The sequence below is a fragment of the Epinephelus lanceolatus genome, chromosome 12 (genome assembly GCF_041903045.1).
Source record: "Epinephelus lanceolatus isolate andai-2023 chromosome 12, ASM4190304v1, whole genome shotgun sequence".
NCBI lineage: Eukaryota > Metazoa > Chordata > Actinopteri > Perciformes > Serranidae > Epinephelus > Epinephelus lanceolatus.
Window position 1 is genome coordinate 21,777,009 of NC_135745.1, and position 25,046 is coordinate 21,802,054.

General features: G+C 36.8%; 2 protein-coding genes across 9 annotated transcripts; one reads left to right on the forward strand and one right to left on the reverse strand.

Moving 5' to 3' along the window:
- The first annotated feature begins 1,875 nt into the window (after nt 1-1,875).
- Nucleotides 1,876-13,773, forward strand: eef1da (eukaryotic translation elongation factor 1 delta a (guanine nucleotide exchange protein)). 8 transcript variants are annotated; one of them, XM_033651007.2, is made up of 10 exons: nt 1,926-2,027; nt 2,471-2,496; nt 3,954-4,571; nt 5,660-5,774; nt 7,935-7,991; nt 9,229-9,310; nt 9,406-9,494; nt 9,970-10,179; nt 10,633-10,827; nt 13,648-13,773. In XM_033651007.2, the coding sequence occupies exons 3-10, from the start codon at nt 3,985-3,987 to the stop codon at nt 13,684-13,686; spliced, it is 1,374 nt and encodes a 457-aa protein (XP_033506898.1). In that variant the 5' UTR covers nt 1,926-2,027; nt 2,471-2,496; nt 3,954-3,984; the 3' UTR covers nt 13,687-13,773. The 8 variants fall into 8 exon arrangements, with proteins under 8 accessions (XP_033506901.1, XP_033506904.1, XP_078029230.1 ...); XM_078173104.1 differs by lacking the exon at nt 7,935-7,991 and having other exon boundaries at nt 1,924-2,027; XM_033651011.2 differs by lacking the exon at nt 3,954-4,571 and having other exon boundaries at nt 1,932-2,027.
- On the reverse strand, nt 13,520-24,938 carry LOC117272211 (E3 ubiquitin/ISG15 ligase TRIM25-like). Its single transcript, XM_033651005.2, has 7 exons — nt 24,089-24,938; nt 21,458-21,544; nt 21,137-21,370; nt 18,883-19,042; nt 18,742-18,792; nt 14,493-14,555; nt 13,520-14,395 (listed from the first exon to the last, which is right to left on the reverse strand). The coding sequence occupies exons 1-7, from the start codon at nt 24,668-24,670 to the stop codon at nt 13,869-13,871; spliced, it is 1,704 nt and encodes a 567-aa protein (XP_033506896.1). The 5' UTR covers nt 24,671-24,938; the 3' UTR covers nt 13,520-13,868.
- Between the last annotated feature and the right edge of the window lie 108 nt (nt 24,939-25,046).

Genomic DNA, 25,046 nt, shown 5'->3' on the forward strand with positions numbered 1-25,046 from the left:
AAAATGTGCCATGTGTCAGTTCTTGCAGCCAAATTATGTGTAAATTCTGGTTCATGCCTGTTAGTAATGCTGGTTTGACGGCTCAGCTTCGCATTTGACAGCTCCACAGAAGAAACACAGCATCTGGAGCAAATGATAATTTCACAGCCCTAGGACTTTGTTCTCATAATAAATAGCCTCCACCTTTGATGTTGATTCAGAGAAACTTATATCAAACGATTTAAGACCATTTATTGTAACAGTGTTTCCCTCAGATATTAGACATACATAATGTAAGAAAAAAGAAATACAATCACAAGTACTGTAAGTAATCAGAAACTAGGGCAAGAAAAGTCTAAATAATGTGGGAATGAATCAGTCGCTTACAGACAAACTCCTGACAAAAACAATGTTAAAGAAGGATGCTCACAGATTTGTCTTTCTGGCCTACAGTAGATCTCCTATAAAGGATTATTCATAAATCGTTTGAGGTGGAGTGTACTGATGCCTTCATTTCAATTTAACGTTTGCTGCTTTTCCCACTTCTGCTGCTTTTCCTATATTTTTCCTCCTCTATTTTGGAAAGGAAATATGAGATAAAAGTTGTAAATTATTAGTCAACCAGAGTGGTGGAAATGTGAATAAGATGTAGGTTGAATTATGTGACGTCCTCATCATGGGTTGAAATCCTTCTAATCATTTTGCACATGATGATAAAAGTCTGCCCTTTCCGTAAAACAGGGGGTTATCTGAGGATAGCTTTCTGAGGCTGTCAGAAGCAGCCTTATTCATCAATCTCTATTCAACAGGAAATATTTTAAGAGCTCATGCGACTCATTTTTAAGATCGTATCCTTAATTCTTCCTTTCAGGTTTCCACGTCATTGTAGATATTGTTTTTTCGGTGATAACTGTTTGTCGCATCATACAGCTGAAAACTCTGGGACAAGAGGTCAAAAATACATTATACATTATTACCCCTGGTGAGTTAAAGTCAGCTGTCAGTTACAGTCCTGAAAAACAAACCTTATTTGTGTGTAACTGCAATGCTTGGGTTGTGTAAAACTCCTGTTTATTGATGTTGGTTATGTGATTTTTTTTAAAGTGCCTTTTTAGAAATTTTTAGTCCTTGAAACATCAATTGTGGAGTGGTAGTTGATAAAACAAACACTTTTACATTCCTACCTTGCAATAAAAAATAGTGAAAAGCATAAACAACCGTGAAAACACCATTGACTACTACCTCTTCTCATAAGCTATCTTAAATAAATCTACAAAAGCCACACTGAAACTAGCTGAATTCTGCTAAAATCAACATTATATCAACCCAAATGATCTAGTCAGTGACTTGTGGTCAATACAAAAATATTATCAAGAATATTCAGTGGCCTTGTTTATTTTTTTCTGAATTAATAGTCTGCTTAAATTAGCTAGATTGGTCTGCCCCCTGCAGGACAAGTGTGGAAAATCTGGCTCCGCAAGAGTTTAAACTTGAGCTAAACTTTAAAATGTCAACATTTAGCGCAGTTTTATTTTAAAAGATGCAGTCACAGTAGTGAATTTGTCGAGATATAAAGTAAAAGTAAAAGGCTACATTGCGATATTGTTAAAACTTAGCATATAAATAAACAGTTATGTAGGTGGCTGTGCTCCAAAGCTTGTCAAAACATCATGTACATGACTGCTTCTAGCGGCCCGTTAACTGCAAGTCGCTTAGAATCCTGGGAAATGAAGTCTTCGGTCAAAATGGATCATACCAATCTGAAGGTGCTGCGTAAATAATGGCTAAAACGCAGAGCCAGTGTGATTTTCGCAGTTCACAGACACTAACTTGGTTTCTCGTGTGTTTTGATGTTATTAACTTTTATCCTGATTTTAAAAACGCGCAAATCATCGCAAAAATCGTCGATAAGCTAACGGTCTCCCCCCTCTGTCACTGAAGAATGCTGGCAACCCGCTAATGCACGTCCTCTTCTCCCGTCGGATTACAGCCGAGGCAGCACGCGAAGGGACGGTTACCAAGCCATAAAACGTCGAATAAAACAAAGAGTAAGTGCACAAGAGTTGTCATTTTACGACCAGTGTCGCAATAAAAACTGCACCATTTGCTAAAACACTCGAAGTATTTTGAATTTAGAGTTTTCAAGCGCCACGTGGTCAAAGGAACTAGCTACAAGTTGCTGGTGCTGTCAGAAAAACTTGTGCCGCCTACCTAACTTTAGCCAGTGCCAGGGTGAGCAGGCAACAGGTGAAATACAACACGAATTTCCACTTTTATTACGAACAGGGTAGCTGTGCCATTTTCCTCATTTGTGACTGGTTTTAAACATGAACTGCCCACTTTGTAAGTGTTATTATCCCTCATTTCCAAAACTTGAGAGAATTATAGTCTGTTTTTACGCTAGTGCTCCTCAAACATGAATAATAATCCTACGGTGTTTCTCCCTAAAGGTTTGTAGTTTATGAGCATTTTTTGTATTGTCTCTCATTAGTTAGCACCCCATTCCAGTAACCAGAGGTGAGTGTTGGTGTTGCAGCTGCTTCTCAGCTGGTGCTCTTAACACATGCACTGGTGTATTGCTGTCATATGGTGTAGTGGTTGTATTTTGCAGTCAGTTGCTAGTTTATAAACAACACCTTGCTAAAACTAATGCAGACTGATACAGCTGGCCTTCAGTGAATCCTAAATTTCATTGTCATTTTGGAGGAGGTAGTTGAGGTGCTGTTGAACTGTATTGCATTTTTACTGAGAGGTGTTTCCTTTACTCTTGTTGATATATGGGGACTAGGGATCTGTCATGTGTTTCTAATACCCATTAAAATTCTCAGAGCCCAATGTCACATATTCAGACTGCTTGCTACAACCTCCAAAACGACCATGAAGTTGAATTAACAACTTCATTGCAGTTCCACATGAAGTTAGGAGTTATTAAAGGGCTGTTCTGCATTAGTTTATGCTAGGTGTACCCAACAAACTGGCAACTGGGAGTGTATATCTGCACTAACAGTGCTATAAATAATGCATTGCTCATGTTTGCATGTTGTTTTTGTAAAGTGACCCTTTATTATGTGGTTATCTTTTTTTTATTACATGCATGACAATATAAAAAGCATCTTTTGGTTGTGACATTTGCCTGCATGTTTAAAGGAGGTGCTGCTTGAAACATTGGATATTTTCAGTTTGATATTGAAGTAATCCAAAAGTGTTGATTGTTTTTAACAAAATTTACCAGACTTTTAAGATAATTCAAAGTTGTGTGATTGTTTTTAATTCTTTTATATATTCCAAATGTTCCACATTAGGTAGCATAACTTATCCTCCAGCATGCCAAAACAAAGGTGAGCCAGACACTGTTTCATAGGTTGGATTTTTGGATGTTTCAAAAGAAACATTTAATGCATAAACACAGTGTTTTGTCATTAATTGGATGTGGCTGTGCTAAATTAAAAGTACTTCTTAATCATAAAATCATCATTCGAAAAAATAGTTTTATTTGATCGATTTTTAGATTTAGATTTGAACTTTATATAGAGGAAACACTGCAAACCTAAATGTTGGCCATTTTCACCTGTCATTTGTATTTTTACATTATTTGTTTTTTTAACTCCAATGTGAGATTGATCAATGAACTGTGACAACTTGTTTGTGCATTATTCCATATCTTGAAAATATAGCCTATATGAGGCTCTTTGCATTCTCAGCTTGATTCTTCTGTTCTCATATAAGCTAAGCTCATTCTAAACTCTTGCTGTAAAGGAAATTTTATAGCATTTTCTGGGAAAATGTAAGCTTTTTGATCAATCCACCGTCTGTTTGCCCACAAGACCACATTGGCATCTCATATCAGCTGTTCCATGAGCTTTCTTTGATGCATCTAACCAGCAAAGCTCCTTTTGTGGTGCTAACTTCACACTGAACTAATGGCTCTAGCTTCCACCTGTTGCTTCTTTTCTCTCATCCCGTAAAAACAAAAGTGAGTAGAGAGGAGACCCCTTTAAGAGAGAAATGGATCAGTCTTGGCCAAACCGTCAGCAAGGAGGTGTCCCTCAACATGCTATACCTATGGGGGCCTTCAGGCAGGGTAATAATCCCACTATGGAGAGAGCCATCAGCAGCGGAGACAAGGTCCAGTTTGAGAGGCTGCGGCGACGCACGCGTGTATCAGAGAGCTCTGGGGCTGAAGAGGAGTGGTTGAACACCTCCATGGAAGCGAGTGGCTCCTATGGTCAGAGCCCTACCTTCCACACCATGCATGCAGAGGGAAACTTGTACAGCCGCAGCCCCTTTGAGCATGCCGAAGAGAACTACAAACGCTGGCTCGCCTCTAATACCAATGGAGCGCAGTCTGCCTCTCCAAGGAGTCCAACCACCAGAGGCTACATGACCTTCCAGTCAAGACGCAGCCGCACTCAACAGCAGGATCAGGGACACCATGTCACCACTGTGAAAGCCTCTGGTACCCCCCACCGACTAATCACTAGAGGCCGCAATCGCACCTCCTCTGAGACCGAGCAGGGGGGCAAAGGCAGCAGGGGTCCGACCCAGAGGAAGAGGGGCTTCTCTGAGACGGAAAGCAGGCCCAGATGGGACAAGTATGGCACCTCTTACACAGGGAATGGGAGAGACATGATGTGTGTTCCGGTTTCTTTAACTTCTATGATGATTTTTTTTAATGTATTATTATTTGTTGTGTGTCATGCATCCTTGTTTGGCCTTTTTCAGTCATGCCAATTTGTGTATTGTGTGTAAAATTTTTGATATGCAGGTTTAGATGAGCCGTTGTTCAGAGTTTTTTGTTTAGGGTGCATTCAGGCTGATTTAAATACTCAAGAGGAAATAATCATAGCACCCTCATTCAACACCGAGGGTTTCAACAAAACCTCACCCAGCTTCTGCTACAGTGCAATACAGCATCTTCTCAAGGTGCTGGGCTGGCCAACTGATCATGTGAACAATCATTGTGGCAAAAAATACAGTTAATTTCACAGTGATATCTTTCCAGATCTGTAAAATCCTCTCTGAGTATTATGAATTACTGTGTAGTGTTTTGATACCATATAAGCCTTTAATTTGTCTCACCAGTACCTGAAACAACACGGCTGCGTCATTGCAGCACCTTGCAATTTTTCAACGGCCATCCTGCTATCACTAAGGGGGGTTGTTAGCTAGCAGCGCCCAACCTTTTGTTCTATAATCCAGACTTTGCAGACCAGGCAACTGTGTTTCACTGACTGAGGAATGCGTAGATCCCTGTCTGCTGCAGTAACCTGTCAGCAGAATGAGAAGGGAGTCAGAGCGTATACGCACTTGTCTTTTTACTGTTTTTAAATGTTGCTTTTGATTTTACAGAAGCTGATGCCAGTTATTTTGCCATTAATGTACCGTGTATATGGTTGAAACTGTCTGCGTTGCGCTTTGGTTTTGTCTCTCCCTGTTCCTCCCACAACTGCTTCTGTGGCTCTGCATGATGTTGTAACCTGCAATATACGGTGTCCTGGTGAAACATCTAATGAAGCCATGTTCTGTCGCTCATTTCCTGTCACTGATTGTGCTGGCTGTAACACCTTAACTCCTGGTCATGGCTGTTGGGTTGTAGATAAACTGTTGAATGCAAATCAATGATTAGTTGATCTTTTTTGAGTTAACTTATCTGTCCTGAATTTCTGACTTCCCCCCTCAGTACCAACATGAGTGGACTGCAGTGCCTCGCCTCCGAGAACATCTGGTTTGACAAGCACCGCTATGATGAGGCAGAGAGGCGCTTCTACGAGGGAGTTAATGGACCATCTCAACAGGTAGAACAAGCAAAATTAAAACTAGCTTTTCAACTTCTGTTCAACGTTTTGTATGCAGCCAAAAGCAAATGTGCTTTGTTTATTGTAGTTGACCTTTTTTTCTGTGTATCAACCTGATCATTTTTAGAAATAAATACATTTTGGTCTTTAGACAACCTTTATTTGCGACCCTCCTCTTGTCTCTTGCTGCCGTCCTTTGAAGTTCCTTTCGCTTCCTGCCAGACGGCACCTCAGCTCATGCTGCCCTGTCAATCACTGGCCTGTTTAGCAATAGTTGCATCATCGTCAGCCCTCTGCAACCAGCAGCAGCTGTGTGCATGTGAGTTAAGCCACTCAATTTAGACGTGGCTCATCCTAGTGAGAGGGGTCAGGTGGTTTGGCAGCTGCCTCTGCCTCTCAGGCTGTCCAGAGCAGCAAAAAGCTTCTGCACAAGCCTGGGAAACAAAGGAGATTAGAGAATGATCACTTGTCTGTCTTTAAAGGATTGTTTCACGCAAATAACAATAAGCCATATGTTTTTAATTATCTGATGAAGTAATTTTGGTTTCATGTGCTGAGACCTTGAGACGTGCCTCTACTATGGACAAAATACAAACGAGATGAGTGGAACATGTCTTTACAGAAACAACATCCTCTTTATTCAAGACTATCAAATCTTTGTTTCACTGGGCATATTTCTCAGGTGGAAAAAACTTTCAGTGGCAGTAGTTTTTGTTTGGTACAACATGTACTCAAGTGACAGCTGCACTGTGAGAGTTGCAGGTCAGGTCGTCATCATGGGTTTGTGTTACCCTTTTGCCTGCTGCCAAAATGTGTTTAACCTTTGTATTGCATCATGAGGCACAACAAGATAAGCCCCGTAGCTCACATTTATTTGCTACTTACTTCAAATCCTTTAATGCGTGTCATCCTAAATGTCAGGTGTATGGTCCATCCTGCTTTTGTCTGTTTTGCATGCTGCTTTTTGTCTTTGTCTCTGCTCCCGCTTCATTACTGCTTTACCCACATATACCAGCAGGACGGAGAAGTTAATGCCATCCTGCAGGACATTGCTAAATCCCGACAGAATATCCTGCAGTCCCTCAACGGAGTGAGTACTGTGCTAAAAATGAGCTGCAGGCACACCCCCTGGAGTGGCACTAATGTCAGCGTGTCAGCCCGAAAACAGGGGAATAACTGTTAAAATGAGAAATAGTGATTAAAATATAGTAACAACAAGTTCTTGGTGACATGTAAGCCTTACTTTAGTCCCAGAAAGCCTTCAGCCTGCACTTGACAAGAAAAGTACTTTATGCATGCGACATTTTTTGCTACAAGACACTTATTCTCCATTGCTCCTCTGCTTGCTTCTCCCATAATCTTTATTGCTGTTTGCATATATGTTTGTCTTTACATCAGTGTCATTTTCTATATTGTAAGTAGCTACATAAATGCTGTTCTCTTAATAGATAAGGTCACATGGTTTTAAGTCTGTCTAGAAACAATACTTGCATGCCCCTATGCACATTCAAAGCATTATTGGGAGCTGTAATTGTTCCTCCCGTCCATACCGTCCAAACTCTCTCTTTGAATTACTACCTGCTGCCTTTTCTCAGCAAGCAACGTTGTCTGTGGCAGCAACATTTATAGAGTTTCATATGAAAAGCACTGGATTTTGTGCCTATCACCCATATTGAGGTAGCTGTAAGAAGGCATCTCTATGAAAAATGTGAACTTATCTTTTATTGTTAAGTTTAAGCACAATTTCATCAAAACAAAAAGAGCAACTGTTTTGTTTACAACAAAAGTTTTGGAGCATGTTTGCTGGAAACTGCTGCCCTGAAAGGCTTAATGAGTGTCAGAAGCCCTGAGCAAGGCACAAGTGGTTTCACAGCTGTGCATGTACTAAAGCAGAATAAAAGGTTCTGTAAAGTAGAGCTGCTGAATTGGTTGGTATTTCCCATTTTGGCACTACAGGTGATTTATTACTCGATTATTTGATTTAGTTTTGAGGTAAAAAGCTGATTAATGCATTTCTTTGACAATGTTGACATCAGTTTCTATCCTGTTACTGACGACTCTGAAGTTGTAGCATCAGACTTTCTACCCACAACCAGTACTTTTCTTTTTGTCTTCGTGCTTCTCCCCCTTATCTTACACCTTGTACATCACCGGGTGCAGGTGAAATCAACCCTGCAGCACGCCAAAGGGCGCCAGCAGAAACGGCAGCACAGAAACGTAAGTCGTCCTCTTCCAGCTTTGCTGCTCAGGCCTGCCAACGCTACATGGCTGAGACAGGCAGCCGGGTGTGCTGGCTGTGTCCGCTGCTGCCTGGAGTGGAGTGTGCTACCTTTATCACAGCACTAAGATGTCTCATTCTGAACCTGCATCCTGCATCTTTTTTAGGTGTCACACCCACTAACTGATTCAGAGTGTATTAATTTGGGGCAGAAATTATAATCTTGATGTTTTTGCTGAATCTTGGGATCTTGGAATTCAAATCCGAATAAAATGCGAATAATTTTCATAAGTCAAATATTTCCTTTCAGCGTCCTTTGTCTTGAAAGTTCAATTCTTATACAGTGACGGAAAATGAAACTTCTGAATTAAAGGACCAGTGTGAAGGATTTAGTGGCATTTACCAGTGAGGTTACAGATTGCAACCAAATAAATACTCCATCCCTCACTCCTCACTTTCTAAGTGTGACAGAAAATCCACTGTAGCCTCAAGACAACATAAAAACACATGAGGCCATCTCTAGAGCCAGTGTTTGGTTTGTTCGTTCTGGGCTACATTTCACTTTTTTGCTAATGGATCCCCCTAAATCCTAAACACTGGTCCTTGAATTCATCAATAATTAATGACACTTAAAGGAATAGTTTAACATTTTGGGAAATACACTTATTCACGTTGTTGCTGAGAGTAGCATTAGAAGATCGATACCACTCATATCTGTTCTAGCTTAGCTTAGCACAGAGACTGGGTACAGGGTAACAGCTGGCTGACTCTGTCCAAAGACTCTAAAAAATTATCTCCACTAATATACACGTTATATACAGTTACTTCAGTTCAAACACTCGTGTTTTGTTTCGCTGAAATTGTATCGATCTTCTTGTCTCTCTGTCTCTAAGAAAGCAAATGTATTTTTCCCAAAATGTGGAACTGTTCCTTTCAGATGATAAATTGTGTGAAAAATAAGTTCTCATCAAAAATCTTTGCACACTTTGCCTGCATGCCGTCACCCTAAACAGTTGATTTTAACATCAGCATTGTGTGTGAAGTGTATCCAAGTAATTGTCGAGCAACGGATGTTTGCCTTGCATGTGTTTCTTTTCAAACCTCATCATTATTTTTTTTATTTTGCTGGCTTCTCCTCTTTGGGCTTAGACTGGCTCTCGACCTGGATGAGAGTGCGTTTGCATTGTCACCTGGAACATGACACCTGCTAATTAATGTGTGTTTATCTTTCCGCAGTCATCCTCACATGCAGGAGGAGACCAGGAGCTGGTTTCACGCATGAAGAGCATGGAACTGGAGAACCAGACTCTGCACAAAGGTGTGTGTCTCAGTGTTTCATAATGTCTCCCTAAGCATTTGCTCACCTATTACTCCGTATTCATACTTAATATTCCTATTGTCTTTACTTGTTAGTGGTGGCAGAGATGAGGGCAGCCCTGCTGAAGCTGGAGTCCAGAGTGGCTGTGCTGGAGAAGAACCCAGCAGCTGTCCCATGTGCTAAGGTAGATAATTAAGAAATTAGTTTTTTGTTTTTTCTCATAGACAGTACATTACTACTTGCTTACGTTTATTAAGCTATAAAACAGATGTCTGAAAGATGCAAGACAGCCTTGTCTCTCTGGAACAATTTGAAATTAAATCACCTACTTTGTGACATGTGTGAAGACTCAATTAGAAAACAGCTCATTGTTTCACAGTGGCAAATAACTTTCCTGTCTTTTATTGTTTTTGATCATAAATACCCTCTTTGATGTTTTGTTTAGCTGTTATTGTTATTTTTGTTCTGTATAGGTGGATGTTGTCTCACCCCCTTTTGACTTCTTTCCTCCCCTGCCCATCCTGTATCTATCGATGCTTTATAGTTGTATGATGTTTTAATCGTTTGAACAAATGAAATAAAGAAAGAGAAAGGCTTACTGCCTTACTATCTTACTGTCACTGCACTGATTCTCCTGTCCTTTCCATTGTTTTGACCAGGCTGTTACAGTCCAGGCTGCTCCAGCCAAACAGGTAAAGGTCGAAAATGGCGGTGATGATGAAGACGACGACATTGACTTGTTCGGCAGTGATGAGGAAGACGAGGAGGCAGCACGCATCAAGCAGGAGCGCCTGGATGCTTACGCAGCCAAGAAGTCCAAGAAACCTGCCCTCATCGCCAAGTCATCTATCCTGTTGGACGTTAAGCCCGTACGTGTCCTCTTGAACTGTATCATGTAGCTCTTATTAATATGCTAGTTTCATTGCAGTTGTGTTCTCATATAAAGAAGCCACAGTTGTGGGAAAAAAAGTTGATTAAAATTAGGACATTTGTGTTCTTAGGACATGAATTTATTGATATACTGATTGACTTTTTTTCTTGTTTGGGAAAAGGTGAAAAAAAAAAACTTGCAGGAAGTTTGGACGTTTTGTCCTTTAATTTCATCTTATTAGATCTACTTCAGTATTTTCAAATCAGAAACACAAGATATCAATTAACTGAACTTCAACAAAATCACAATTTAAACATGCATGTCATCAAAATAGGAAAGTAAACCGTGTCATTCAACTTGTGATGTTTTGCTGCAAACTGTTGAACTGAGTCTTTATGGCTTTCATTAAATCAGTGCTCTTTGTGTCCCTTCCCTCCCTGTGCTCCCTTAGTGGGATGATGAGACTGATATGGCGAAGCTGGAGGAGTGTGTGCGCTCAGTGCAGATGGACGGGCTCCTGTGGGGAGCATCCAAACTGGTGCCAGTGGGCTACGGCATCAAGAAGCTGCAGATCAACTGTGTGGTTGAGGACGACAAAGTAGGCACTGACATCCTAGAAGAGGAGATCACTAAGTTTGAAGACTATGTAAGTAACAACCACTTCAATATAACTTGTTCACCCTAATGAAATATATGAAATGATTTCACATACCTTGAGTGGTACCGAGCAATGTTGGGTAGCTCTGATTTAAGACATCTATCTTGTACATTTCTGGCTCCAAACTTTGGAGCTAAATGGAATTTAATTTGTAGTGCTCACAAAATTGGGAAATTCCAATACAAGATTCAACAGCAACATATATACACAAGAAATAAGGTTACAAAGGTAATTTGAGAACTTGTCTAGCTGCATTGCAGTAATCTGGTTATTTTAAATCTGTGTATACAACACCAGTCAAAAGTTTGTTGACTTATTATGACTTTTTTTTCAATATACTATATGCTATGACATTTTTATGACTTTTTTCTCGACATACTATGGCATTTTTTATGACATTTTCTCAACATACTATACGATGACATTTTTATGACTTTTTTCCCGACATACTATGGCTTTTTTATGACTTTTTCATGACATACTATACTATGGCATTTTTTATGACTTTTTCTCAACATACTATACTATGACATTTTTATGACTTTTTTCTCGACATACTATACTGTGACATTTTTATGACTTTTTCATGACATACTATACTATGGCATTTTTTGTGACTTTTTCTCAACATATTATACTATGACATTTTTATGAATTTTTTCTCCACATACTATACTATGACATTTTTATGACTTTTCTCGACATACTATACTGTGACATTTTTATGACTTTTTCATGACTTTTTCTCAACATACTATACTATGACATTTTTATGACTTTTCTCGACATACTATACTGTGACATTTTTATAACTTTTTCATGACTTTTTCTCGACATACTACACTATGGCATTTTTTATGACTTTTACTCAACATACTATACTATGACATTTTTATGAAATTTTTCTCGACATAGTATACTATGGCATTTTTTATGACTTTAACTCAACATACTATACTATGACATTTTGATGAAATTTTTCTCGACATACTATACTATGACATTTTTGACTTTTTCATGACTTTTTCTCAACATACTATACTATGGCATTTTTTGACTTTTTTCTCGACATACTATACTATGACATTTTTATGACTTTTTCATGACATACTATACTGTGACATTTTTATGACTTTTTCATGACATACTATACTATGACATTTTTATGACTTTTTCATGACATACTATACTGTGACATTTTTATGAATTTTTTCTCCACATACTATACTGTGACATTTTTATGACTTTTTTCTCGACATACTATACTGTGACATTTTTATGACTTTTTCTCGACATACTATACTATGACGTTTTTATGACTTTCATGACTTTTTCATGACATTCTATACTACGGCATTTTTTTTTTTACTTTTTCTCGACATACTATACTATGGCATTTTTATGACTTTTTCATGACTTTTTCTCGACATACTATACTATGACGTTTTTATGACTTTCATGACTTTTTCATGACATTCTATACTACGGCATTTTTTTTTTTACTTTTTCTCGACATACTATACTATGGCATTTTTTATGACTTTTTCATGACTTTTTCTCAACATACTATGACATTTTTATGACTTTTTCATGACTTTTCATGGCATTTTTTATGACTTTTACTCAACATACTCTATGACATTTTTATGAAATTTTTCTCGACATACTATACTATGGCATTTTTTATGACTTTGACTCAACATACTATACTATGACATTTTTGTGAATTTTTTCTCAACATACTATACTATGGCATTTTTTATGACTTTTTTCTCGACGTACTATACTATGGCATTTTTTTTCTTACTTTTTCTCAACATACTATACTATGGCATTTTTGGTACTATGGTACTTTTTCTCGACATACTATGGCTTTTTTTTCTTACTTTTTCTCAACATACTATACTATGACATTTTTTATGACTCTTTTCTCGACATACTATAGTGTCAAAACTTTGAGAACCCGTGATCTAATGAGGTGTTGCTGCTTAATGTCTTTTTTTCCTCAAAATAATTGTCCAATGCAGTGAGTATCACAGATTAAATTCCATTCTCTTCCACTGTATTGGGGTGGAGGCAAAAATATATCTCACATATTTGTGATTTGGGGTTACCCAAACTTAAAATGGATCTTCTTCCAGGAAAAAATAGTCGAGTCTATGTTTTTTTGCTAAATATGCTTGTTCCTTTCTGGTGGAGAGTTAAATAAAATTAATACCACTCTGTCCATGAAATGTAAGGCCTTAGTCAATAAGCTTATTTCAGCACAATATCAAGAAGTTGGGGGGAGTAGCCAGCAAAATCTGCCTACTAGCACCAGGGTTATGTGTGCATTTCTTGGCTGAGAGTACATAACCTTCTCTAAAATGGCGTATGAGGTTTCTACACTAACACTTTTTCTATGATGTAAACAAAGTTACAGCGTGTAAATTAGAGAGCATTAGAGGTGGTTGTAGGTGGATTTTGTAACCTCTGGAAAGAGCCAGGTAAGATGTTTCCGGTCTTTGAGCTGAGCTAAGTGTCTGCTGGCTGTCACTTAAGATTGATACCACACTCTGATCTATGTTATCTAAATTTCTGCTGGAAAGTGAATAAGCGTATTAACAAAAATGTAAAACTTTTGCTTTACATGTTGAGAGGGAATAATATACATGAATCATGAAAAAACTCAGTCTGTGGATGTGTTTGTCATTAAATGCTTTATTATTGACTTTAAATAGAATAACTTTAATAGCACAATAAATCACTGTATAACATAATATCACATAAATATACAGATTGACTTTTTTCTCTTTTCTCCCTCTGCAGGTCCAGAGTGTCGATGTCGCCGCCTTCAACAAGATCTAAGCTCCACCAGCTGTTTACTAGCTCCCCCAAAGTGTTTCTGCTGCTCCAGGCTTGCACGGTTATTAAAATGCTGCATTTTGAGCACAACCCTGTCTGTTTCATTATTATTCTCAAACAAATATTTTCAACTCCACACACACTTGAGAACTGCTATGCTTAATGGAGTATAGTCATCTTTACAATTAAGGAGAGCACAGCCTCAAAGAAGAGCTCAAACCCACCCAAAATCCTGGGTATACCGGCTGGGTGAATGTAGCCTTGACTTTATGGAGCAAAACCATTGTATCAGAAACATTATAGAAAGACAAAGTCCCACCCCTGAAGTCCAGATACACTCCTATCCTGCTGCAGCAAGGTGTGGTGATGCTCACTCTCTCCTTGTTGTGCTGAAATGAGCAGTCTGAGTAAGAGCAGTCCAGGCTCCAGGATTTGGAGTTGTGTCCAAGCTTGCAGTCACTCCCTTCTCCACTCCTGCCCATGTTTTTGTAGCAGACACCAATGGAAACCCCTCCATTACCAGCCCACTCCACCTCCCAGTAGCAACGTCCAGCCATTCCAGCTTTGCACAGCACCTGGGCCCAGCTGGTGAAGCGATGTGGGTGGTCAGGGTAGGGCTGTGGCTCTAAGCGTGTGGTCACCCCTCTTCGACCATCAGAGAAGCACAGATAAGGGTTGGCTGTGTTTGGGTCCAGGCTTATATCATTGTAATCTAAAATAACAGTGGATGCACATTGTTAAATACCAACTATCAGTCCTTGGATTCATAAAGATGGATGTCAGTAATCATATCGAACAATTTTACTCACAATGCAGAAAATCAGCTCTCATCTTGGGTTCTGAGTCGTATGGTATTTCAGTGTCTTTTGATACTAAAAACATAAATGGGATATTATAACCATGACTTTTTAAAGGACAAGACATTTTAAATTACTTTTTTATGGCATAATGACATTTTTATGACTTTTCATGACATACTATACGATGACATTTTTATGATGTTTTTCATGTCATGAAAAACTAAAAAAAAAGTCATAGTATAGTATGTCATAAAGAAGTTACAGAAAATGTTACAGTATATAGCATGTCATGAAAAGTCAAAAATGTCATAGCATAACATTTAATAAAAAAACATCACAGTATACTGTCATGAAAAAGAAAAAACACTAGTATGTCAAACAAAAGTCATAAACAATATATCATGAAAAATGTCAGTATAGTATATCATGAAAAAAGTCAACATAGTATGGTATGTAATGAAAAAGTCAAAAACAGTATAGTATGTCATCAAAAAATTAAAAAAACAGTATAGTATGTCATGAAAGAATCAAAACGTCATAGTTTGAATGTCATGAAAAAGTCATGAAAAAAACATCATAGTATGGTATGTTGTCAAAATGTCATAAAAAAACAGCATTGTACGTCATGAAAAAGCCATAAAAAACTTCATGGTATAGTATGTAGAGAAAAAGTCATAAAAATGTCACAGTATACTATGTCATAAAAAAGTCATAAAGAACATCATAGTAATGTATGTCACAAAAAAGCCACACAAAAAAAGTCATAGTACTGTATGTCATAAAAAAGACAAAAAAATGTCATAGTATAGTATGTCGAGAAAAAGTCATAAAAATGTCATAGTATAGTATGTCATGAAAAACATTAAAAAAACGTCATAGTATAGTATGTCATAAAAAATGTCATAGTATTGTATGTCATCAAAATGTCATTAAAAAATGTCAGTATGTTGTCAAAAACCATGAAATGAAGTCATAGTATAGCATGTCATAAAAAACTAAAAAACAAGGTCATAGTATAGTATGTCGAGAAAGTCATAAAAAAAGTCTTAATATAGTATGTCATGACAAAAAAAATCATAAAAAACATAGTATAGCATGTCGAGAAAGTCATAACAAAAGTCTTAGTATAGTATGTCATGACAAAAAAAATCATAAAAAAGCCATAGTATAGCATGTCATAAAAAATCAAAAAAAAGTCATGGTATAGTATGTCATGAAAAAAATAATAAAAAATGTCATAGTATAGTATGTCATAACAAAGTCATAAAAAACATCATAGTACTGTATGTCATAAAAAAGCCACAAAAAACGTCATACTATAATATGTCATGAAAAACATCATTAAAAAAACGTCATACTATAGTATGTTATGAAAAAGTCAAAAAAGTAATAGTATAGTATGTCATGAAAAAGTCATAAAAATTTCATAGTATAGTATGTCATGAAAAACATCATTAAAAATATGTCATAGTATAGTATGTCATGAAAAAGTCAAAAAATGTCATAGTATAGTGTGTCATGAAAAAGTCATAAAAAACGTCATAGTATAGTATGTCATGAAAAAGTCATAAAAATGTCAGTATAGTATGTCATGAAAAACATTAAAAAAATGTCATAGTATAGTATGTCATGAAAAAGTCAGAAAATGTCATAGTATAGTATGTCATGAAAAAGTCATAAAAATGTCATAGTATAGTATGTCATGAAAAAGTCATCAAAATGTCATTAAAAATGTCATAGTATAGTATGTCATGAAAAACATAAAAAAAAGTCATAGGATAGTATGTCATCAAAAACATTAAAAAAAGTCATAGTATAGCATGTCATAAAAAATCATAAAAAAAGTCATAGTATAGTATGTCATGAAAAAGTCAGAAAATGTCATAGTATAGTATGTCATGAAAAAGTCAAAAATGTCAGTATAGTATGTCATAAAAAACATTAAAAAAACTTCATACTATAGTATGTCATAAAAAACACCATTAAAAAAACGTCATACTATAGTATGTCATGAAAAAGTCAAAAAATGTCATAGTATAGTATGTCATGAAAAAGTCATAAAAATGTCATAGTATACTATGTCATGAAAAAGTCATAAAAATGTCAGTATAGTATGTCATGAAAAACATTAAAAAAATGTCATACTATAGTATGTCATGACAAAGTCAAAAAATGTCATAGTATAGTATGTCATGAAAAAGTCATAAAAATGTCATAGTATAGTATGTCATGAAAAGTCAAAAAATGTCATAGTGAAGCATGTCATGAAAAAGTCATAAAAATGTCAGTATAGTATGTCATGAAAAAGTCAAAAAATGTCATAGTATAGTATGTCATGAAAAAGTCATAAAAATGTCATAGTATAGTATGTCATGAAAAAGTCAAAAATGTCAGTATAGTATGTCTCAAAAAACATTAAAAAAACTTCATACTATAGTATGTCATAAAAAACATCATTAAAAAAACGTCATACTATAGTATGTCATGAAAAAGTCAAAAAATGTCATAGTATAGTATGTCATGAAAAAGTCATAAAAATGTCATAGTATACTATGTCATGAAAAAGTCATAAAAATGTCAGTATAGTATGTCATGAAAAACATTAAAAAAATGTCATACTATAGTATGTCATGACAAAGTCATAAAAATGTCATAGTATAGTATGTCATGAAAAAGTCATAAAAATGTCATAGTATAGTATGTCATGAAAAGTCAAAAAATGTCATAGTGAAGTATGTCATGAAAAAGTCATAAAAATGTCAGTATAGTATGTCATGAAAAAGTCAAAAAATGTCATAGTATAGTATGTCATGAAAAAGTCATAAAAATGTCATAGTATAGTATGTCATGAAAAAGTCATAAAAATGACAGTATAGTATGTCATGAAAAACATTAAAAAAACATCATACTATAGTATGTCATGACAAAGTCAAAAAATGTCATAGTATAGTATGTCATGAAAAAAAGTCATAAAAATGTCACAGTATAGTATGTCATGAAAAAAGTCATAACAATGTCACAGTATAGTATGTCATGAAAAACATCATAAAAAAACATCACAGTATAGTATGTCATCAAAATGTCATAAAAAATGTCATAGTATAGTATGTCATGAAAAGAAATCATAAAAAACGTCATAGTATAGAATGTCATGAAAAAGTCATAAAAAAACGTCATACTATAGTATGTCATGAAAAAGTCAAAAAATGTCATAGTATAGTATGTGATGAAAAAGTCAAAAAAATGTCATAGTATACTATGTCATGAAAAAGTCATAAAAATGACAGTATAGTATGTCATGAAAAACATTAAAAAAACGTCATACTATAGTATGTCATGACAAAGTCAAAAAATGTCATAGTATAGTATGTCATGAAAAAAAGTCATAAAAATGTCACAGTATAGTATGTCATGAAAAAGTCATAACAATGTCACAGTATAGTATGTCATGAAAAAGTTATAAAAACATCATAGTATAGTATGTCATGAAAAGGTCATAAAAACATCATAGTATAGTATGTCATGAAAAGGTCATAAAAACATCATAGTATAGTATGTCATGAAAAGGTCATAAAAACGTCATAGTATAGTATGTCATGAAAAAGTTATAAAAACATCATAGTATAGTATGTCATGAAAAAGTTATAAAAACATCATAGTATAGTATGTCATGAAAAGGTCATAAAAATGTCATAGTATAGTATGTCATGACCAAAGTCATAAAAATGTCACAGTATAGTATGTCATGAAAAAGTTATAAAAACATCATAGTATAGTATGTCATGAAAAGGTCATAAAAACGTCATAGTATAGTATGTCATGAAAAGGTCATAAAAAACGTCATAGTACAGTATGTTATGAAGAGTTATAAAAACGTTCTAGTATGTAATGAAAAGGTCATAAAAATGTCATAGTATAGATTGTCCTAAAAATTGTCATAAAACAAGATATAGTATTGTATGTCATGACAAACGTCAGAAAATGTCACAGTATAGCATGTCATGAAAAAAGCCATAAAAAACGTCATAGTATAGTATGTCATGAGAAACGTCATAAAAATATTATAAATGATATACTTTGAGTTTTTTTTAGGATATATTATGACTTTTTTAGGATATTATACTTTGACCTTTATGACTTTTTTTTTTCCGGACATATTATACCATGACATTTTTGAAAGACTTTTTTCATGACAGAATTGCTGTTAAGGGGAACAGTTTGATAAAGAGTCCTGTAACCACTAAATAAACTCACATACCTTTAGTCTTTTCAGAGGTTTTATGATTGCTGGTTTCCTTCAGTGAAATTACTGCAAATACAGACAAATAAACAGTGAGTATTTACTGTTCACAAAATAATCATGTTTGTAGTAATGAGTGGGAAAAAAGAGACATCATACCTTTATCAGAGATTCTGCTGAATTCTCTTTCAAGTGTGTCATCCAGACTGTCTTTGAGATCAACCAGGGCTCCTCTCAAGGTTTTGTACATCAAATATTGAAGTGCGTCAGTGCTGGGCATCTCCACACTCTTTGTATGGAAATGAAGAGACTTGCTCTTCTGCAGTGACATGCAACACAACCAAATTAGAGGACAGTATTTGAATTCAAACACTATAGCCCTGATAACAAAACACAAAGGAATCACGCGAGTCATTAAATCGTCATGAAACTGTACAAAAAGTTTGTGCTGCACAATTGACTGTTGACTGTTTCATGTGTTACATTCTGTCATTTATCATAACTTTATTAAACAGAGTTTGACACAACACACAAGGCAACAAATTGCAAACAAATAAATGAATGTTGAATGTTGTAATGCTCCAGGGTGCTTAACATTTGGAATAAGGTTATGTTACATCTTGGTAAAACCAATTATTTTAATGTATCAGACAAACTCTGTAACTCTAAGAGATCTTTGTCAAATACAGTATTGTCTCATTACTATGACAGAAATGTCTAACATAATCAACACCTCAGTGGGTGAAAGAATCACATTTTGGAGGGAAAGACCAGACTGCTGAATATAAATCTTCCTGGCAGCCTTTCATACAATACTTCTCAATACTTATCAATAAAATAGATCCTGTATTAGAGTTGGGAGCCACATCAGTGCTATGCAGGCACCAGATATCAAATATGTGCATGACTGTGATAGTGAGCCAACACTCACTGTTATCTTAAAAATGTTTTATTTTGTTTTATTACCTCACTTATCATTATGTCTGACCTCCACATAAATTGACATAAATAAATAAATAAAATGAATAAGGATGACTCAGTTAAAATCATGCAGAAACCTTTCAACAAACTATGCATATAAAAGGCCCCGTCTCCTCCTGATTTATATCTAAAGGAAGTGGTAGAAGTACTTCTATATTTTAGTGAAATGGCAACATTACAGTGTAGGAATACTGGTGCAAGTAAAAGTCCTATATTTAGAATTGTAATTTAGTAAGTGTCAAAGTATACTTAAAGTACCAAAAGTAAAAGTATTCATTGTGCAGAATGGCCCATTTCTGAGTAATTCAAGTTATTGTATTGGATTGTAATATATTAATGGATCAAAGTGTACATCCCCTTAATATTACAGCTGGTAAATGTTGGGCTAATTTAAATTTATTTATGAATATTTAAAGTCTCAACATACAGTAAAGCTACAATAATTTGTTTAGTTGGCAACTATGAAAATAATCGCCAACTATTTTAATTAGCGATTAATCTGATTGATTTTTTGTTGTTTTTTTTTTAATAAAAATAGCAAAAATTCTTTGATCCCAGCTTCTTAAATGTGAATATTTTCTGAATTCTTTACTCTTCTATGACAATGAACTGAATTTTTGGGGGTTGTGGACAAAAAAAGACATTTGAGGACATCATCTTTGAGCTTTAGAAAATTATGACCAATATTTTTCACCATTTTCTGACATTCTATGGACCAAAAAACTAATCAGCTGATTCAGAAAATAATCCAGACAATGTGTATTAAACAAGATTAGAAATACTTTTCCCTGTCTGTATTCAATTTTATTAAATTAAGAGACGAAAATTGTAATTTAAGAGATAAAGTGAAAGCCAATGTAAAGTAAAGATGTGTTTCAGTTTTGGGAGTCAAACTATGGGATGGACTGAAATTGTGCGCTCTCTGTTGAGTTTTAAAAAGCCTTAAAATGGAAAATGATTGAAATGTAAAAGAACTGAGGATCATAATTTCGAATATGATGTATTTAATCATTAATTTATTTGCATAGTTGATGTTTTGGGTTATCCTTTGGTTGATATAAGATAAGCCTTGGGCTTCGTTTCGGTTATTGACTGTGAGAAAATGTGCGTGAAATAATCTTTGTTTCTCCAGATGTGTGACTGAAATAAAAATTATCCCTTCAGTCATCTACAATAAAAATAGCTGCAGCCCAAATATACACTAATAATTAGAGAATGTATTCATTTAAAATAATGTATAATATTATTTTCTGTTATTAACTTGAATCTGGAAAGTAACCTGTCACCTGAATAAAAATAGGAAACACTTCACTAAAGTACCTCAAAACTGTATTTAAGTGCAGAACTTGAGTAAATACACTTAAGGTGATAAGTGACATGTTTGGACAAAACTTTTCCCACATCACTGGCCGAGTTATGTGTGGTTCCATACCTGAAGAAAGTGGACGTGGTCCTCAGTGTGAGAAATCTTCTCCAGCTCAGCGTCGCTCCTCCTGAGCTCCAGGATCTCTCTCTGTACCTTCTCCAGCAGCTCCTCGGCCTGACTGACAGCCGCTCTCTCCTGGACTCTCATCACCTCCTTCACCTCACTGCTTTGTTTCTCTATGGAGCGGATCAGCTTGGAGAAAACCCTCTCGCTCTCCTCCACTGCTGCCTCTGTAGAATGCTGTGGAGGTTCAAAGTCTCCTGTTTTAACTGTACAGGCTTTATGTCAACGACATATTTAAAGCTCCTGTGTTTTAAATGCACTCACCTTGATATATCTGACAACATATCGGAGTTCCTTCTCGGCATCCTTCAGCTTCTGCACAGACTTCAAAGAGGATTCTTGGAGTTTTTTCTGAGAGAATACAAAAGATGAATATCACACAGTGCAGTCCCTCAGGCTGCTCGCACCAATACAGTTTTTTCTCCACGGTGGACTTTCAAGATGGGAAGTTTTGAATTTGAAATCAAAGGACATTATTGCAGTCGAAGGCCTTTGGTCTGTCGCCCTCAACTTTTGACACAGTAACATCAGAGCAAAAGATATGGCTGCAGGACCAGGGCACATTTTACACTTCCTGTATTTAATATTTGAAATGCTGAAACCTTTAAGTAATGCCATAAATCCTTAAGGGTCTTTTTTGTCTCATTTGTAATGTCTCTTAACCCCAAACAGAATCAGAGTCAGTGACACCACTGTCTTTCATACAGCAAGGTTTAAAGGGTACTCCAGGACTTCTAAATGGTTTCAGTCAAAGAGTAATAACTCAGTCAAATCTGTCCTTAATCTTCATGGGGATATCTTTGTATCCGATGTCCATCACAAATACATCATCACATTTAAAGTTTTCTTCAGGATTAAAGACCTGCCTTTACATCCATGGGTACTGCTAATGGTTAATTCAGCATACTTTTAATGGTGCTAATTTTCCAAAATGAATTACAAAAATACCAAATGCATGGCAGCAACATAACACTTCCTGTTTACATCTCCAGGAGCATTGTGGGAACAGTAGGTCCAAAACTTTGTAGCCCAGTAAGTTGGTAAATATCAAACTCCTGTTTCTCTCAACCATCAATCCCCAGTCATGGAAGGTAACTAGGTTCAGTTTCTCAAGTACAGTACTTAAGCATAATTATTTTTTATTTCAAAGTATTTTTATCAAAGTTTTAAAAAAGGAATATAAAGCCAGGGTTGGGCAGACACATTCCACAGCGCCACTCAGTATGCATCAGTGTGCAGAACAAACGAAAGATGACATGACCCTGAGGCGATTACAGGAATGCCTTATATAATTGCTGACACTGAGCTCACATTCACACCTAGGGACAATGTAGAGTCACCAATTACCTGCATGTCTTTGGACTGTGGGAGGAAGCCGGAGTACCCGAGGAAAATCCATGTTGACCCCCCCCCCCCCCCCGGATTTGAACTAGGAACCACAATGCTAACCACTGCAACACCGTACCGCCTTAGTTCAAGTATATATTAGCCCCTTTTCCACCACAGGAACTTTTCTCATTTACCCGGGCTTTTGAAAAACCTCGGTGTGTTTCCACCGAAATTACCCGGGGAAAAAACTTCCCCTCAACTCCAAACTTTCCCTGAAAAACATACCTAGTGGGGGGGTAGGACTTTTCAGATTACCCGGAATTCTTGAGGGGCGGGGCTGTGTGCTGAAGAACGCTGATTGGTGGAACACACACTTGCAGCATTCCGCACTTCCTGGCACAGGCAGCTGCTGCAAACTTTACTTAATTTCTACGAGTGGGTTTTGATTAAGGATGTGTACCGAAACCCGATACTAAATTAGCCGCGGAGCTAAATTACCAGAGGCCGTAGTATTGATAAGTGTTAACGCTATTGGATATTTTGTGCCGGTGTTGATCTCCTCTACACCCACACACATCCACAGATACACCGACGCGACATGGTAACCGGTGAACAGCTGAGCGGCCGCGGTGGAAACGAAGTGAAGACGACTTGCTAATTTCTCGAGTTGACGGCAGCTACACTCGTTATTGTAAGTGCAATTAAACCTTAGCAAGTAAGAAGCCAATAATTTATTAATACATGTGTTCAGCAGCATGAATATATAAACATGTAGACAACGATATTCAATATGCTCTGTCCACAGTCTCTCATCCACCGTCACGTACGTTATGTCTTACACAAGGACAGCACGCTAGTTCAGCTGATAGCAAATTGTTACTCATAAGCTCAAATGACAGCTGTCTATATGTATGCTAACTTAGTTTGACACTTATCTTAAAATACTTTTAAACTTAGCTGCTGGCTGAGACAAACAGACCCAACTCTCTACACCAGCATGTAACCAGCCAATAAGCTAGCGGAGCCAAATACAGGGCCCACGCTGAATCATCTACGTCATCATGCTAATTTGAATAAATTTCCCAGAACTTTGAGGTGCAGTGGAAACGCAAACCACACAGATTCCCAGGAATTATTTTACCCAGGTAAATAAATTCCTGGGAATAAAGGTTCCTGGAAATGTTGGTGGAAAAGGGGCTAATGATAATTAGTAATACTTCTGTACTTTAATTCAAGTAGCTTAAGATTTTGAACTTTTACTAGGAACACAGATTTTTACTTTGGGGCATTCAAAATTTTAGAAAACATCTAAATACGTCTTCTGCCATTGTTAAATCCCACCTAACCAGGTCACAGCTAAAATAACCCTGATTATGTCATAGTGATGTCATCAGGGTCAATTCCTCAGACTTGACAAACCAAATACTTATAAATCCTGTCTGAATACTGGTCTAAAGTCTTACAAGATGTGCTTTATATATGTAAAACTCTAAAATAAAAAGGAAGTTGTAATCTGAGTTTATCTAAGCGTAAATCAAGCTGACACAGGGGGAAAAGTTGACTCACCTGTTGTGTTGCTCTCTCCTCCACCACTGACACTGTGTCATGGCCCTTGTGTCTGTCTTTCACACACTGGGAACACACACACTGCTGGTCGGTGCGACAATACAGCCTCAGTGATTTCTCATGATGTGGGCACAGCTTCTCTCTCAGCTCCTCTACAGCTGGGACCAGCTTATGGGCCTTGCCACGAAAGCGTTCTTCATGGACTCTGGAGTGAGCCCCACAGTAAGACTCGGAGCACACAAGGCAGGATTTAACAGCTTTGCTTTTCCTCACAGTGCAAACACTGCATTTCACTTCCTCTGGTTTGGCCAAGTGTTGAGCTGCAGGTTGAAATCCAGACTGCTGAAACTTCTCCACCAGCTCTGCCAGAACTGTGTTCCTGCTCAGCAGAGGTCTGGGGTTAAACACCTGCCTGCACTGTGGACAGCTGTACTGGCCTTTCTGCTTGGGCCTGTTCCAGTAGTCTTCAATGCAGTCCAAACAGTAACTGTGTCCACAGGGGATCGTCACCGGGTCTCTTAAAACCTCCAAGCACACTGAACAACAAAACTGGTCTTGCTCAATAGAAATAGTGGCTGCCATTTCCTCCACGCTCTGAACAGAAACTGGAAGGGACAAAGATGGGCGTAACTCACAGGTGTGTTGATTACAGCTTCTCAGGTTTCACCTGCTGCACCCTGTGGCCTCCAATCACAACCCTGACACCAGGAAATAGGCTGTCCCTGATACTGTGCAAAGATCAACTTTCTATTGAACCACCTCCTTCAAGTGTACTTTAGATATGTTCATATTAGATGCACTGACATGAGTTCAAGTTATTTGACACATAACATTTTACACAAAAGCTCTGCAGTGTGCCTGTGTGCAAAGTCAACCTGTTCTTCCACTCCTGTACCGAACACCTTGTGCCCATATTTGTTCAAAGTACAATGACACGCAAACCTGCTTCTAGGCAAAT